General features: G+C 40.5%; 2 protein-coding genes across 7 annotated transcripts in view; one reads left to right on the top strand and one right to left on the bottom strand.

Annotated features, from left to right (window-relative positions):
- The window catches only part of ANAPC10 (anaphase promoting complex subunit 10), a 301756-nt gene that overhangs the window by 226436 nt on the left and 59184 nt on the right, over positions 1-16136 (top strand). The window contains exon 5 of one of the 5 annotated variants that reach the window (XM_073341251.1): positions 4170-4271. The exons of the other annotated variants lie outside the window; for them this stretch is intronic. Within the exon in view, the coding sequence (XP_073197352.1) occupies positions 4170-4256 (87 nt within the window). The 3' untranslated portion in view covers positions 4257-4271. Of the gene's footprint in view, positions 1-4169; positions 4272-16136 lie in introns of those variants that run through there. 5 annotated transcript variants of the gene reach the window in all.
- Positions 1-16136, bottom strand: part of HHIP (hedgehog interacting protein) — an 87372-nt gene that overhangs the window by 50760 nt on the left and 20476 nt on the right. The window lies entirely within an intron of this gene.

The raw sequence follows: 16136 nt of genomic DNA, 5'->3' as shown, positions 1-16136 counted from the left end.
TTCAAAAGAAGGTAGCAAATCCCTAGGTGTACTGGAGCCAGCCTTATCTGAAGCAGTGACCCAACTTCCCCAATTAAAAAATCCTCTTCCCTTTTGAAATTTACTGCAATATTAATTTCTCATAGTATTATCTCTATGGGAGGATGTTGAGTTTAATTATATTATGGTCACTTTCATTTAGTGGCTCAAGCACACTTATTTCTTGAATCAACTCATATATTTAACTCAGGACTCATGTCAAGAACAGTGTCCCCCTTTCTGTGCTCTAGAACAAGCTGCTATATAGTAAGAAGTAATTGTCTGTGGTATCAAAAAGTTGTTTTTCTAAACACTGGCCCAATGTGATGTTCAGTTAATTTAAAAATATGCAAAATCCATATGAAACACCTGTTTACACTTCCTTGAGTTGGTAGAGGATATACAGCTTGATTTTTAAAGTAATGCATATGCAGTTTTGCAAGTCCAAATATTGTATGTGCAAAAATCAAGTTGTGTATGCAAAGTGTCACTTAAACATCTTGCTGGGTACTTATGTTCAAATTCGATTTGTGCACACAACCTGGGAATATGAATGTCCCATAACAATTGAAAATTAGTCTCATAAATTTCTCAATTGTCCTGAGACTCATAAAATATCAAAACTCTTTGGAATGAGATAAAGAAATAACAGTAGCCTTAATTTAGAATCTCCTTGAATGTGCTGGTCCCTTTAGTGGCATTTTTAACTTACATTTGTGTTTAGTAAACATAGCCGGAAGATTGTAAATTGATGTTTGCATGACCAGCAGGAACTAGAAGTAGACTCTCCCTAGAATTGAGATCAGTCTAAAATGTACAGTAATAGGAATGTCAAATAATAAGTACTGGCAGACCAGGAACCTGAGGAAAACACACTTTCACTAGTAAAATAATAAACTTCACTAGTATAATAATAAACTGTATAGCAATTTTAAAAATCAGGATGACATACACTGTATCTCTGAGATACCTTGCTTTTGCTCAACTCATAAACATGTCACTTGAAAGAATGTACACAATTTCGCTGACCAGAGGTCCCTTCTGTTTTTGTCTTGTTTTTGTTTTTACTCATTTTGAAAATCTAGCTCACCATAAAAGAATTCTCAGTGAAACAAGAAGATTGCAGGGAAATACTACATCTCTATATTTCTTACATCAAGACAGTATAAGGCAGCTACAATTATTGCATCCCATAACTTCAACAGTAATTGTCTATATTAGATTGAACTTCTTTGGAACTTTAAATCCAGTAATTATTCTTTAGTACAATTTTCAGTTAAATTTACTAAAGTCAAGTATTAATACTTGAGCACAGTTGTACTTTTGTTCAAGTTACCAAAGTAGGCTAAAAATAATTTCTAAAAACAGTCTGTGCTAATGACACACAAATCAATCAATTTGTTTCAGAGTAACAGCCGTGTTAGTCTGTATTTGCAAAAAGAAAAGGAGTACTTGTGGCACCTTAGAGACTAACCAATTTATTTGAGCATGAGCTTTCGTGAGCTACAGCTCACTTCATTGGATGCATACTGTGGAAACTGCAAAAGACATTATATACACAGAGACCATGAAACAATACCTCCTCCCACCCCACTCTCCTGCTGGTAATAGCTTATCTAAAGTGATCATCAAGTTGGGCCATTTCCAGCACAAATCCAGGTTTTCTCACCCTCCGCCCCCCCCCCCCCACACACACACATAAACTCACTCTCCTGCTGGTAATAGCCCATCCAAAGTGACCACTCTCTTTAAAATGTGTATGATAATCAAGGTGGGCCATTTCCAGCACAAATCCAGGTTTTCTCACCCCCCCCCCCCACACAAACTCACTCTCCTGCTGGTAATAGCCCATCCAAAGTGACCACTCTCTTTAAAATGTGTATGATAATCAAGGTGGGCCATTTCCAGCACAAATCCAGGTTTTCTCACCCCCCCCCACACACAAACTCATTCTCCTGCTGGCAATAGCTCATCCAAACTGACCACTCTCCTTACAATGTGCATGATAATCAGGGTGGGCCATTTCCAGCATAAATCCAAGTTTAACCAGAACGTCGGGGGGCGGGGGGGGGAGGTAGAAAAAACCAAGGGGAAATAGGCTACCTTGCATAATGACTTAGCCACTCCCAGTCTCTATTGAAGCCTAAATTAATAGTATCCAATTTGCAAATAAATTCCAATTCAGCAGTTTCTCGCTGGAGTCTGGATTTGAAGGTTTTTTGTTGTAAGATAGCGACCTTCATGTCTGTGATTGTGTGACCAGAGAGATTAAAGTGTTCTCCGACTGGTTTATGAATGTTATAATTCTTGACATCTGATTTGTGTCCATTTATTCTTTTACATAGAGATTGTCCAGTTTGACCAATGTACATGGCAGAGGGGCATTGCTGGCACATGATGGCATATATCACATTGGTGGATGTGCAAGTGAACGAGCCTCTGATAGTGTGGCTGATGTTATTAGGCCCTGTGATGGTGTCCCCTGAATAGATATGTGGGCACAGTTGGCAACGGGCTTTGTTGCAAGGATAGGTTCCTGGGTTAGTGGTTCTGTTGTGTGGTATGTGGTTGTTGGTGAGTATTTGCTTCAGGTTGGGGGGCTGTCTGTAGGCAAGGACTGGCCTGTCTCCCAAGATTTGTGAGAGTGTTGGGTCATCCTTCAGGATAGGTTGTAGATCCTTAATAATGCGTTGGAGGGGTTTTAGTTGGGGGCTGAAGGTGACGGCTAGATATCTAATAGAAGGACCATCTAAATTACCTTGAACACTGAAATTTCCATCTTAGTCTTTTATATGCTATACATGCATAATAATTAGAATGTATTGTTTCTAAAGGAAAATTGTTCTATACCATTGGTTTATTATTATTCATTAAGTAAGCCAAATATTACTAGAATAAAAGAAAAACTTCTTGAAGTTGTACTTTACACAGTATTACCCTGCAATATTGTACTATAGCAAAGTTGGCAGTGCTGGAAGTTTCAGGGACTGAATTTAATTTTGTTATATTATTTAATTTTAATTATTTTTAAAAAAACAAGTATTCAAGATAGCCACACAGAATAAAGTACCAAAAGGCCTGGGGGCTTTATCCAGCTGAAAATATCGGTGGCCTTCTCCGCCCCAGAAACCTTGGAAAGCCCTAATTTTTTTAAAGGAAAAGGGAAAACGGGTGGGTGGGTGGAGAGCCACAAAGACTGCTTTCTACTAGACAGGGCCTTAATACTGCAATTACATATTGATTTTTCTGCTTGTTTAAAACTGTTGACATGGCCCTTGGGAATATTTGTCTACAAAACAGGATTTTACATTGTTTCAATTATCAGCTTCTTAATTATCCATGAGTAACTTTGTTGACAATCCTTTATGATTTTGTATAATCTCCTGGGTGGCTTCTCAAACTCTATTTGAGGTTTATGACTTGTTTACACACACACACACTTTAGTAGAGATCTTCAGTTTACAGAAAAGAGTCTGCTGATCTCTCCCTCTCCCAACTGAGAAATCACTGAAACAACACTAACTATCTCAATAATCGCATATCGCAGATCCAATTATGGGGGAGAAATGGCTTCAGTGGAAGCTACCAACTTTTTTTTTTTTTTTTGCATTGCCTTTACGCTATAATCCTAGATATAATTTCTTTTGCCAGACCTTTAAAGTGTTCAAGGTTTAGTCTATGCATTAGCATGCCTACACATTGCCTGACACTGGACAAAGAGTGTCAGTTTTGTACAGTCACATCTTCAACAATGCCCCTAGGATGCATACAATTTTATATAATTCATATTCCATGCTGCATATCCAAACTTTAAAAGGTATGCATATTCTCTAAAGTTCAAAATGATTATCATACAGACATTAACTTGCCTCTGTAGTTCACACCCTTAAAAATGGTGGGGGGAGGGAAAAGGGTAGAAGATGGACGTTTTAGTAAATCAAGTACAGCCCATCAACCCAAAAGGATATTAATATTGCTACTACAAATTAGTTTGTCTTGGCTAAGCCAAGTTTCTTTTACACAGCTGTCTACACTGTGAATGCCACAAAATTCCTTAAAATTTACACTCTGGGTGGAAGAATAAGGTTGTCTAATATGGAAACCATATTGATGTTCAGTGCTGTAGTTTCTAATGCTCTTTATCCTTCCAGGTGATGCTTCACAGCACAAGGGGCCTGATCCAAGGCCTGTTAAAGTCAACGGAAAGACTACCACTGATTTCACTGGATTTTGGATGAGGCAGTAGTAGAACAGTTACTGTTGCTATTTTTTATCTAGAAAGGACTTTCAGTTCTATAGTAGGTCTGTTGGGACCTTAAAATGCACAAAACATGCCCTACAGGAGTTACATTTCCCTGAGTGTAGTGTATTGCATATACTACAGGCCCTGAAAAGCAAAAGGAAACAAATGTCTCTCTGTACTTAGTTACTATGATGACTGGTGTGTTACAAGTACCTAGATAAGTAGATTCAGTGACCTAATCTTTAGAGATTAGATGAGGTCTCTGCACTATGACAACAGACCACCCTGATACTAAAACTAAAAAGTGTCTATGGTAGTTATTGGGTACTGTACGTTTGTGTTCAGTATGGTAAATTCATATGATCTGAAAAAAAAGTCTCCTTGGGATTTTTTCCCCCCTGACATTATGTTTTAAAAGTTCTTTTTAAAGTCCTGTAAATCCTACTGGCCACCCCAGAACATAAATATGAGACCTCAGAGTCATCAAAAAATCTAAAGATGGTAGGGGGCATGCAAGTGGCAGTTTCCTTATATCAAATTATATAAAATAAATTTTTTAAAAAGCAAAATGACCTGGTGCTTTACTGCCACTCACCTGGGCCCATGTGGTTGGATCTATTGCTTTGTTGGAATTTCTGATACCTATGATAACCCGAATGATAGATCTGGATTGTCACAATGATCAAGAAATTGGCTGATGTGATTTCAAGGCCAGCATTTTTAGAATGGCAAGAACAGAACAATCCTCTCCCCGACTATTAGTTAGGGCATTCAGTTCGGAACTGATAATTGTTTAGCTAGTATTTAAAAAAATCTTTGAAATTCAACTTCAGAAACTGTAATTCAGTGCCAGTGAGTATAGATCAAGGTTTTAAAAAAATATCTACTGTAAATTAAAAGGAAATGTGTAAAAGTATTTTTCAGTGCTCCATCCCACAGATCATATATTCCATTCCTCAAATTAAATCTGAGTGAATATTGGTTTATTGATTTATGGAATAATTTCTTTAAAAACTATGGAAATATGAGAATCCAGGCAGACACTGACAGTTGGTGAACAAAAATAAATGTCAGCTACTCAGTAGTTTCATCATTTTCTTGGAGTTATTTTTATTTTAATTTTCTTTGGTAACATCATGTATCAACTCTGATTATTTTTTAAAAAATTAAGATTATACATACACCATGAAACTAGAGCCAGATCACCCTCTCCAATTTTAAGTGCAAAGCGGATAAAATCAGTGGAAAACATGATGAGATGGCCAATAATCTGTCAGAGGAAGAGAGTTTTGTGAAGAGGGGCTCCACTGGTGGTTGTGGAAGAGGGGAGTTGGAGCGAGGAAAGCTGCTCTTTTGGGATCATGGGGGAACAGCAGTAGGAATTCATTTTGATGTGGTCAGGATTAATTCTCAAGATTTTCCTGCTCTGCACCTTTAAATACTTTTAGAGGACTGAGATATGACCCATTTTGCGGGTGGGATTGCAAACAGCATATGGCACCTAAGAGTCATGCTGCCATGGTGGATATGAGGAGGTGCTTCGGGGGGAAGTATTTTGGAAATTGGGGTACTCTGCGTGAGCATGCTGGTCATTCATGGATACCCTGAGATCTTCAAGATCTTCACATGGATTTTGGGATCTCTGGGGTCAGGGGGAGGAGCATGCATCTTCCACCCCCAGTGGGCTGTCAAATCCCCACCCCCTAGAGGAAATCACATGTTCAAAATTCTGTTGCCTCAAGGCCACAGAGTTTTCTGCCTCACTTTGTCTCCTTGCTGCCTTTTTATGCAGGATAACATGATCTGTCTGTTAGGCTTTAGAAAAAAGCAATAGTTTCCTTTTAATTAGAAAATTGCCATGTTATTCACTGGTTTTGATCACTTCTAAATAACACATTTGGTTTTAACAAATGACGTGGGAGAGGAAGATGGCCTTCTACATTTTTAAAATTGCTAAATGTTCAAAAAGGATTTATACACATAACAAAATTAAAACAGGGATTATCTAGCACTGTGTGTGGGATACAGCTATAATCTATACAGTGCATGGAAAAGAAGCTGGCACATTCAGTTGTACTACACACATCTCAGTAATAACAGGGTATGAGGCATACAATTTCAAGGAACACCCACAATGAAAATTATTCTTTCCAAACAGAGAATTGTTTTGGAATAAGTTAGGTTAATTGGCACCATGGGATTCATCTCAAGGAAACACAGAACATTAAAATCCATACATGTGCATGTAAAATGATAAAGTATTATCTTCTTTCCCCTCTCGGTTCCTCAAGTCTAGGAAACATTGCCCAAAATCAACAGAAACTACAGTATAATGTTTTGTTGATTCAAATTTCTTTAACATAAATAGACAATTCCTCATCTGCTTGGCTTACAACCTGAAAGTCATTGCAGTGCCCCACAATTGCTAGCTTGAGTTATAGTTATCTACTTCAATCCCATAAAAAAATGCTCTAGAACATTTGAGCATATGCTACTCATAATTGTAAGGATAATGATTTTACATGCAAACAACACTGCTTTATGATGGTAGGATGCAAGCTTCCTTAAAAGAACTGTTGTGTATCCTTATTTAGGATCAGAATTGTGCTCTGTAAAAGGTCAATGGGAGAACCAGGTATATGTAATTTTCCATACAAGGCGTTCTATTAAAAGACTGATTAATATTACAGTCCTCTGAATCCAGTTACATTATCTTAAACCCTCAGAAAAGTGTTATTACTCTCTCTAAGCTCACCACCTTATAAAAATCCCATCTACCTTTTAATGCACAATGCTTAGGCTCCAGAGTGGTTACTGAGCAGCATGTGTAGACTTTACTCTATTGCTAGAAATAAGGCTGCTAGAAGCTGGAACTGAACAACAGGGGATGAATCACACAATAAATTGCCCTGTTCTGTTTACTCCCCCTGAAGCATCTGGCACCAGCCACTTCTGAAGACAGGATACTGGGCTAGATGGACCATTGGTCTGACCCAGTATGGCCATTCTTATGTTCTTATGTCCAGTATCTGATTAAGGGGGAAAATATTTTATTTGTGTTCAAGGTTTTCGTTAAACAGTGACATTCTTTTTGTTTTATATTTAAAATTGTCCTTATTTTTGGAATGGACTACTTGTGCCTCCTAGGCACTACTTCCTTCCCAAATTTCTGTCCAAATTCTGGCAAGGCATTCAAAACTGCAGGCTGCCTTTACTTTGTGATTCCCAGTGTGCAGGTCAAAGATGGGGTGTGGCCACAGAAATGTTGGGTATCGTGCTCAAAGCCTGCCTGCCTGCTCCCATCCTGACCTCCTGAATTACTGAGAATCCACAAGTACTCCTTTTCTTTTTGCAAAGACAGACTAACACGGCTGTTACTCTGAAACCTGAGAATCCCATGTGATTCGAAGAAGTAACTTTGTTTCAGCTCTGTGCTGGAGTTTGTCAGCCTGCAGCTGCCAAGGAGTGTTTCTATTACTTCCCTCCCAGCAGTCTGTTAGTGGATTGATGAGGCACAACAATAGTGCTTGAGGTGGTTTTTGTGTAGGCACAAAGTAGGACCTGGAAAGCAGCTGTAATAGTAGCAACTCAACCTGTCCCCTACCACAACCAAAACACTCCTATTTCCAATCAAGAGGCATTCCAGAGAACCAAAACAGTACTCCACCGTGTATCTCTGTCATGTGCTAGTCGTCGATTTTATTCCCCTCGAGGCTATGCACACATCTTACAGAGGTTTTAACACGGTTCCTGTGGTGAGAATGTAGAAGCAAGGTGGCAGCTAAAACATAGACTCCAGGTGGTATGAATTGTGGAATCAAACAAAACCAAACACCTACATTGCTGGCTCCGAAGAAGAAATCCTGCACAACTGGCATAGATGGATAGCGCTGCATGTTTGTATTTCACAGTATAGCATTGTTATTTTAGGGGACTACATGAATTTCCCCACATGCGGACAGCAGCCTGGTCTCTCAGGAGCAGAGAGTTCCACTTCCCCCAAGAAAAGCCCAGAGAATGATGGTGCAGAGTTTTAGCCCCATGAAGTTGGAAGAGGGAGGAGACTCAGGTGGCTCTTCCAGTCCTCACTCCCTTTCCAATGCCTGCAGAGGAATACAGCCCTCTTGCTGTGGAAAACTTACACTCCTGGGGAAGGGAGATTCTAGGGATAGTGATTGTAGCCACCAGAATTGTGGCTTTTGCAAGAATCAGTAAAGTCAGATGGCAAAATGGCAGCAAGCTCATTTGTGCCAATTCCCTTGCCTCCTACAGCTCTTGGCTGTAAACCATGGGTTAATACACAAAACCCACATTTTCCTGGGGGAAAATGAAGTGGGGCAATTAACCTCCTTCCCCCAATGTAAGAATTCACAGGAAATTCCTTGCTTTGACACTTGGAATTTCCTCTCTCCTACATGAGTTATTCCTATAAAAGAGAGGGTGAGGGGCTTAGTGATACTTGCATGTTAAAATCAGTGTGAATTCTGCCCAGGTGTCTACTGCCTCTATCAGTAGCAGAAGGCCCATTGATATCACTAGAAAGCATGTGCATTGGCTGAGGTCAGAAAATGGCCCATATGCCTGATTCAAAAACAAGCACACGTATTTATACCACTGTCCAGTGGTGTATATGAAGAGCTTTGGGCAAACATATATCTGAGCACAGAAGCCAGAGAATAACAAATAATCCAATTCTACTCATAAACAGACTGATTATAAAATACTTTATTGTGTTATCTTATTTTTTTCTATAGTACCCATTCTCATAGTAGCTATGAGGCTCCTTAGATTCTTTAGAAGTAGTTATAATATTCTACCTTTTGATTCAAGAGCTATAAATAATATAACATCTTACGCAAAAATACTTTTTGGATACTTAGTGTCTGTCCCAGAGTAACCAAGGAGATGATGCAGTAAACTTGTGGATGAAACTGATTTTATTAAAAAATCATATTTGTTCTCAAGTTTTAACTAATCTTGGTCAAATGCTTTGTCAGCCATTTGATTATAGTATAGGCCTGTAATATAATGGAAGTGGCAGCAACTTCTCTAATTAAGGTTGAGTAACAGGTTCCATTTCACACCTCATTTTAAACTGTTTGGAACATTTTAAAATTTTCCTGAGTTGGGTTTCTGTCCAAGAGTGACTTTTTCTACAGAGTTTGAGCAAAACTCTTCAGGTACTTTTGAGCACAAAGATAATGAAAAAAACAAAAAAACCCCATCCAAACCCCAGGATTCTCATAAAAAATTATTGTAATCTTTTTTGAACAGCCCTATTGCCAATTCAGCTGAGAGATGAAAACTAAAGTTTGGAATGGAAATAGCCCTCATCTTGTCAGATGCAAAAGGGGTTAAAAAAGGAGTTGTCATGTGATCTTTGTGGAGTCCATTCAGGACTCAAAATATGCCTCAGGCAATGATTTAGCAAAGCATTCAAGAACATGCTTAAGCCCTAGCACTTTTTTAATGTTCAGAATTTACTTAAGTGCTTTGCTGAATCAGGACCATAACCTTCAATTCTCAAGATGACTTACTCATCAGGCATAGTCAAAATAATTAAAGGTACATTTGCACCTTCAATTCAGTGTAACAACTGCAAATACATAACTTGTATCTAAAGTTTTAGAGATATCTTGCACAGTATTATATTTTATTATTTGAGTAGTCATGTAGTTAAAGACGCCAAGAGATAGAGTATAAAAGTTTCACATGCTAACCCTGTGGTCCTGTTTAAAGATGTTTGTGGAGGCAAGGAGCTCACTTCATGAGTGTCCAGCCACCCTGAGCAGCTCTGGAATATTTGGAGCATTTGACTCCCAACCTTATAGATAGCCTATTTAATACCTGCCAGTCCCCTTTAATGTACTTGTACCGAACAGTTAAACTGTTAGGGTAGATCTAGACTTTGTGTTCATAAGAAGTGATCCAATAATTTAAATGGAGCATGTGTTCTTAAAACAATTAAACTGACATTTACATCTGCATTCACTGTAACAACTTCAGAAAAGTATTGGCCATTAAAATAATTACAAGGAACTTTATAAGAATATCAAAAACTTCAAAAACTCTGAAATTATAAAAGTGTGTAAAGACAGTCTTACTGGGTAATTTGATGGTTTAAAGAAATGAAGACACATATGTGGTTTAAATTTATGGAAACTTTCTATTAAAATTTAAGCCATTATGACAAGGAAAAAAGATTCATAGCCGGGGGATGGAGCAGAAGGTGTCTGAGATCATGGCGTCTAGCTCATATATACTTAACAGCCTATCATCAGCATCATTTCACTGACATGTGTTTTCTCTTTTGGGGTTTTCTTTTTTTTTTGTAGAGGCCTCAAAGGCTTTGCCCTTTTATTCTGGTGTTTTCATTAGTCTTACTATTAAAAGATTATTATGTGTTTTGTTTTGTTTTAAAGTTGATCTCCATACAATATAACTTGGTGTGATAACTCCGCAAAGGCAGTTTTAAGGATACCCATTTCACTCAGATTTCTACTTCAGACACTTTGGCTGAAATGGAATTGCTTGGCTTATAATACAGTCCTGTCGCTGATTCTATAACTTCATAATCAATAGATATATGTTAAAGCCTCGAATGCTACAATAAAATAAAAATGATTTAGGGGCAATTAGTGGATGAGAAATGCCACTTGAGCTTAAGGTTGCCAACTTTCTAATTGCACAAAACCGAACACCCTTGCCCTGCCCCTTCGCTGAGGCCACACCCCTACTCACTCCAGTCCCCCACCCCTCTGTCATTTGCTCCCCCCCACCCTCACTCACTTTCACTGGGCCGGTGCAGGGCATGTGGGCTCTGGGGTGGGGCCAGGGATAAGAAGGAGGGGGCTCCGGTTTGGGGCCGAGGGGTTTGGGCGCAGGAGGGGGCTCAGACTGGGGTATGAGGTTGGGGTGTGGGCGGGTGTATGGGATGCAGGCTCTGGTAGGGAGTTTGACTGTGGGGGGGGTTCCGACCTGGGGCAGGGGATTGGGTCCAGGAGGGAGTTAGGGTGTGGGGGTAGGTTCTGACCTGGGGCGGGGGTTTGAGGTGCAGGCTCTGGCCAGGTCACGCTTACCTCAGGTGGCTCCCAGACCGCAGCGTGGCAGGGCTAAGGCAGGTTCCCTGCCTGCCCTGGCTCCACACTGCTCCTGGAAGCAGCTGGTATGTCTGGCCCCTAGATGGAGGTGTGGTCAGGTGGCTCTGAGCACAGCCCGCACCCGCAGGCACTGCCCCTGCAGCTCCCATTGGCCGCCATTTCCAGCCAATGGGAGCTGTGGGGCTGGTGCTGGGGATGGGGACAGCACGTGGAGCTTCCCTGATCACCCCTGCATCTAAGGGACAGACATGGTGGCTACTTCCAGGGAGTTGCACGGAGGCGGGGAGCCTGCCTTAGCCCTGCTGCACTGCCAACTGGACTTTTAATGGCCCAGTCAGCGGTGCTGACCGGAGACGCCAGGATCCCTTTTCAACCGCGTGTTCCAATTGAAAACCAGACACCTGACAACTCTACTTGAGCCTCCTGTTGATGAAGTGGCAAAAAGTGGCTAATGAGATCGTTGGATGTAGTGCGTGGGGGAGTAGTGAGTAGGAGTAGGGAGGTAATTTTACCTCTGTATATGGCACTGGTGAGACTGATATTGGATACAGTTCTGGTGTCCGTTTTAGGAAGTATGTTGAAAAATTGGAGAGGGCTCAAAGAAGAGCCATGAAAATAATTTGAGTGCTGGAGAAAATGCCTTACAGTGAGAGACTTAAAGAGTTCAATCTGTCTAGCTTATGAAAAAAATATAAAAAATAAAAAAATTGAGATGTGACTTGATTACACAGTAAAAATATCTTCATGAGGAGATGAAGCTGTATAAGTATCTTCATGGTGAGTGTGATACAGCATGGCCAGAGGGCAGCAGGAGAGTGTTAGAAGGGAGACTTCTTCCCTGTAGAGGGAAGAAAGTTTGCTATAAATTAATTAAAACACTTGAAGTCAATTAAAGCACCTTAAGCCAGTCACATGATAAAACCTCCCTGCTTCAATCAGACAAGAGGAAGAGTTGAAGCAGAGTGGATTGGCACTGGAGCAAAGAGCAGGTTGGAGGTGTTGAAGCAGAGTGGATTGGTGTTGGAGCAGAGAGCAGTTTGGAGGGAAGCAGAGGAGAGTTTGGAGAAGTGCTACGGTGGGCTAAGAAGACCAAGACCCTAGGTAAAGGGACACCTGGTTTGTGCAGGGGGGGGGCAGGAAGCCCCACAAGCTGAAGGGCAGGAGAGGGAAGTAGCCCAGGGGAAGGAACCACTAGTTTTAGTGGTTTACTGCTATCCCTAGGGACCCTGGGCTGGGACCCGGAGTAGCGGCCGGGCCTGGGTCCCTTCCTCTCCACTCCCCTCCTCTAGAACACTAGTGGGGCAATTAGTACCCCAGTTCAGGGGCAAAAAACGCGAGACCCATCATAGAAGTGCCGGCAATTTGCCACAGTGAGGTACTAATAGGCTCTTTAATCTTATGGAGAAAGAACCAGTGGCTGGAATCTGAAGCCAGATAAATTCAAATTAGAAATTAGGCACCAATATTTAACAGTGAGGGTGATTAACCACTGGAAAAAACTGAAATGATGGATTAATTTGTCACCTCTCGATATCTTAATATCTAGACAGGATGCCTTTCTGAAAGATATCCATTAGTCAAATACAAGTTATTAGGCTCAAAACAGGGCTAACTGGGTGAAAATCAGTGGCCTGTGATATGAAAGATGTCAGACTAGATGATCAGTAGTTAAAAAATCTTAAGATAAAACTATGCTGTGAAAATCAATGCAAGACAAAAATCAGAAAACGTGTTTTCTTGGTAAATTTTGTCCTTGTTATAGAACTTGGAAGGAACACATGTAGAATACTGCTTTGTAACTCCAAACTGGTTTTATCAGGCCAAAAAATGGAGCTGAAAATCAGGGGAACAAGATAAGAGTCTATATGATAGGCCACTCTTGCCACCAAGTCCCTTGGTTGCCCCTTGACACAAGCACTACCCACTGGAGGCTCCCCATAATAGATATCATGGTTGGGTAGAGGTGGGAGAGCCAAGGAGTTCCCACTCTGTGGCCAGAATGAAATATGCCTGAAAAATACTGGAGGTAGCCAGCTTCTGCATTAAGCCCCATCCAAGGCTTCCAAAGACAAGAAGAGGGGATGGCCAAATTAGGAAATATTATGGTAGCAGGGCATGTCTGCCAGCCACGCTGCCAGTGAGGATTAGTGGTTGAGAGATTTGCAGAGACAAGTTGGGAATGTGCTTCTGGCCAGTGTCCCCAGGGTATGGACTTTCTTTCCCCATGAATTCTGGGTCTCTGTGTATTGAGAAGTCTTCCTTAAGGTTCAGGCCATCACCATCCTCACTTGAGAAGACAGGTTTAGGCAGTATGTCTTTGGGCTATGATGAAATATTTACTCAGCCTTAATGTACTTATGCTAACATAATGTGTACATCTGAGTGCATATAATATCCCCCCTTTTCTTTTGATTAAAACCCTCAGAATTAACTCCCCTCACTCAACACACTTGACCATAATGTGCCATCAATTTTAAGCAGAAATGCCTATTGATGGCAATGTAGATTAAAAATTGATGGTGCAGTAGAACCCTTGCCATATATAATGGGTTGTACCATTCTTTTCTGTTTAACTTGCATTTATATTTATAAATCTTCAGGGGGACAACTGGGAAAAATCCACCGGATCATCCCATTCGTGTGTTGAAGCTAGCTGCTTCACAGAAGGGGAAATGGGCACGGTCAGGAAACTCCACTGTGTGGATCACCAAGCAGATCAGAGGAGCAAAAACACCTCTGCACTCTGTACCACTGGCAGTATGGCTCATTCCCTGACAATATAGTCATTGGCTTCACCATACCTATACACTGTTTCTCTATTCATGGATCTGACCACCACTGCCATAGTCAGGGTCTTAATACTAGTCAGACCACCACTAATGTTCATGGCTATTTGCTTTTTGTACAAGGGGAGCATGCCACATATGGGGGCTTCCTCCTCTTCATCCCAGTGACAGATATGGCAATTTCCTGCAATATCTTTGAGAGATATTACTGAATTAAGTTCAACTAGCTTTGCAGTCCATTGTATTATACATGCAAAATTTATGTATTATTGTGGAATTGTACATACCTTCTCGTGGATAGTGTAAACCCTAGGAAGTGTTAGGAGCTTCGAAGGACTATTTTAAACAGTATGCCAGACAAGCAGGACATTTTTGGACAAAGTTAAGTGTGTTTCCTAGGAAATACCTGGGGAGAGAGAGAATGCAAATTCCCACCTCTGGACCAACCTTTTGAAGGTATATCCTGAGGAGAGACCTGTTGTCTGACTGATTACCTATTCACGGTCTCTGAAGATCAAAGACCCAAGCTGTATAAAGGAAAGCTAACCTATGCATATGTGTTCTTCTTCTGAACTAAAGTGGTTACGAACTTGTAACCACAGAAAAACCTCCATGTGCAATTTCAAGGACTGACTCCTACCAGAGCCCTTGTTGGAGCTCGGAATGTGGGTGATCTCTGAAAAGCTTATTAGCATGCTAATAGGTTCTCTATTGTTTTTAATACATTTTCTCTGTAATGCTTTCACCTTGAGAATAAATGTGCTTGCTGAGAAAAGGCTGTGTGGTAACATAACTATGGATACAACTGTTCATAGCCTCTGAGGAGAAACAAACTACAGACGCTGGCCTGTTTAGTCAGTCTGGCTTACTGGGGATATCACAGTGTAAAGCAGGGAACTGTACAGCCTGGAAAAACTCCAGTCAGGAGTGAAGAGAGGTGATGACTGGGGAGCTGGAAGCCTAACAGTAGGTGCCTTGCTGGACCATGAAGGGGGAAATACAGGTACAGGTGCAGTTGCCCTGAACTGTGAAAATTCCAACCTCAGAGTAATCCTCTGAATGGCCTATGGCAGCCTATAGAATAAGATGCTATAGATTTGCTGTTCTGTAGCTGTCATATGTGCTGACTACCCCCACATTTCCACTTCACCTGTAAAAACAGAAGGGAGGGATCAGGCCCATCATTAACTTTGCCTGTATCCTTCTAAACCGGAGCTGTTTTAATCAAGCCCATGTTTTAGACCCTTTCCAAAGGTATTGTTCTTACCTGTCATTCACCCAATCACTATATAAATATCACATTTCACCAGGTAAAATATGACCATATAAATGTGTTTAAAAAAAACCCACAAAAAACCGGGGGGGAGGAAATGTTGTTACAGTGGCTAGAGTTTAGTGTTTGTCAGGGCTTGTCTATTGTGCTATAGCATTGTCCAAACCATTAATTAGTGCATGGCAAGCTGATGCTCTGTATATTCACACTCTGGCTTGCTGTGCTGTTACTCGGTATCTAGACAAGCCCTCAATCTTTCAGATATAAATACAAACTAAACAGAAATCTTTTAAACTGCTGTTTTCAGGGAGGTTAAACCTTGGTTGTAAAAATAAAATGTAACACACACAGCCTAACACAGTAGCATTTTTATCAAAAAGTGAAAATATTGTTTTTTAGTTACACCAAACCCAAAATTGGGCGGTGGGTGGGAGGCAAATTGTCAACAGTTCTTATTCATTTCACAGGGAAATCTTCATGTGACATGCACAGGTAACTGGATGAAAATCCTACGTCCTGTGTTCTACAAGAGGTCAGGTTAGATTATCTAATGGTTGTTTCTTCTTTAAAATCTATGAAAATGATGGAAAAACTGAGAAAATTCCATTTTTTTGGTATTTTGAAAAAAAAAAAGGCCAAAATGTCACCATTAGAAAAAAACTGCACCTACACATTTTGGGTGTGATTCTGATTTCTCATTACTAAAACTCCATTGA

This window comes from Lepidochelys kempii, chromosome 4 (genome assembly GCF_965140265.1).
Source record: "Lepidochelys kempii isolate rLepKem1 chromosome 4, rLepKem1.hap2, whole genome shotgun sequence".
NCBI classification, from domain to species: Eukaryota; Metazoa; Chordata; order Testudines; family Cheloniidae; genus Lepidochelys; species Lepidochelys kempii.
This window is presented reverse-complemented; position numbering and strand designations above follow the sequence as displayed.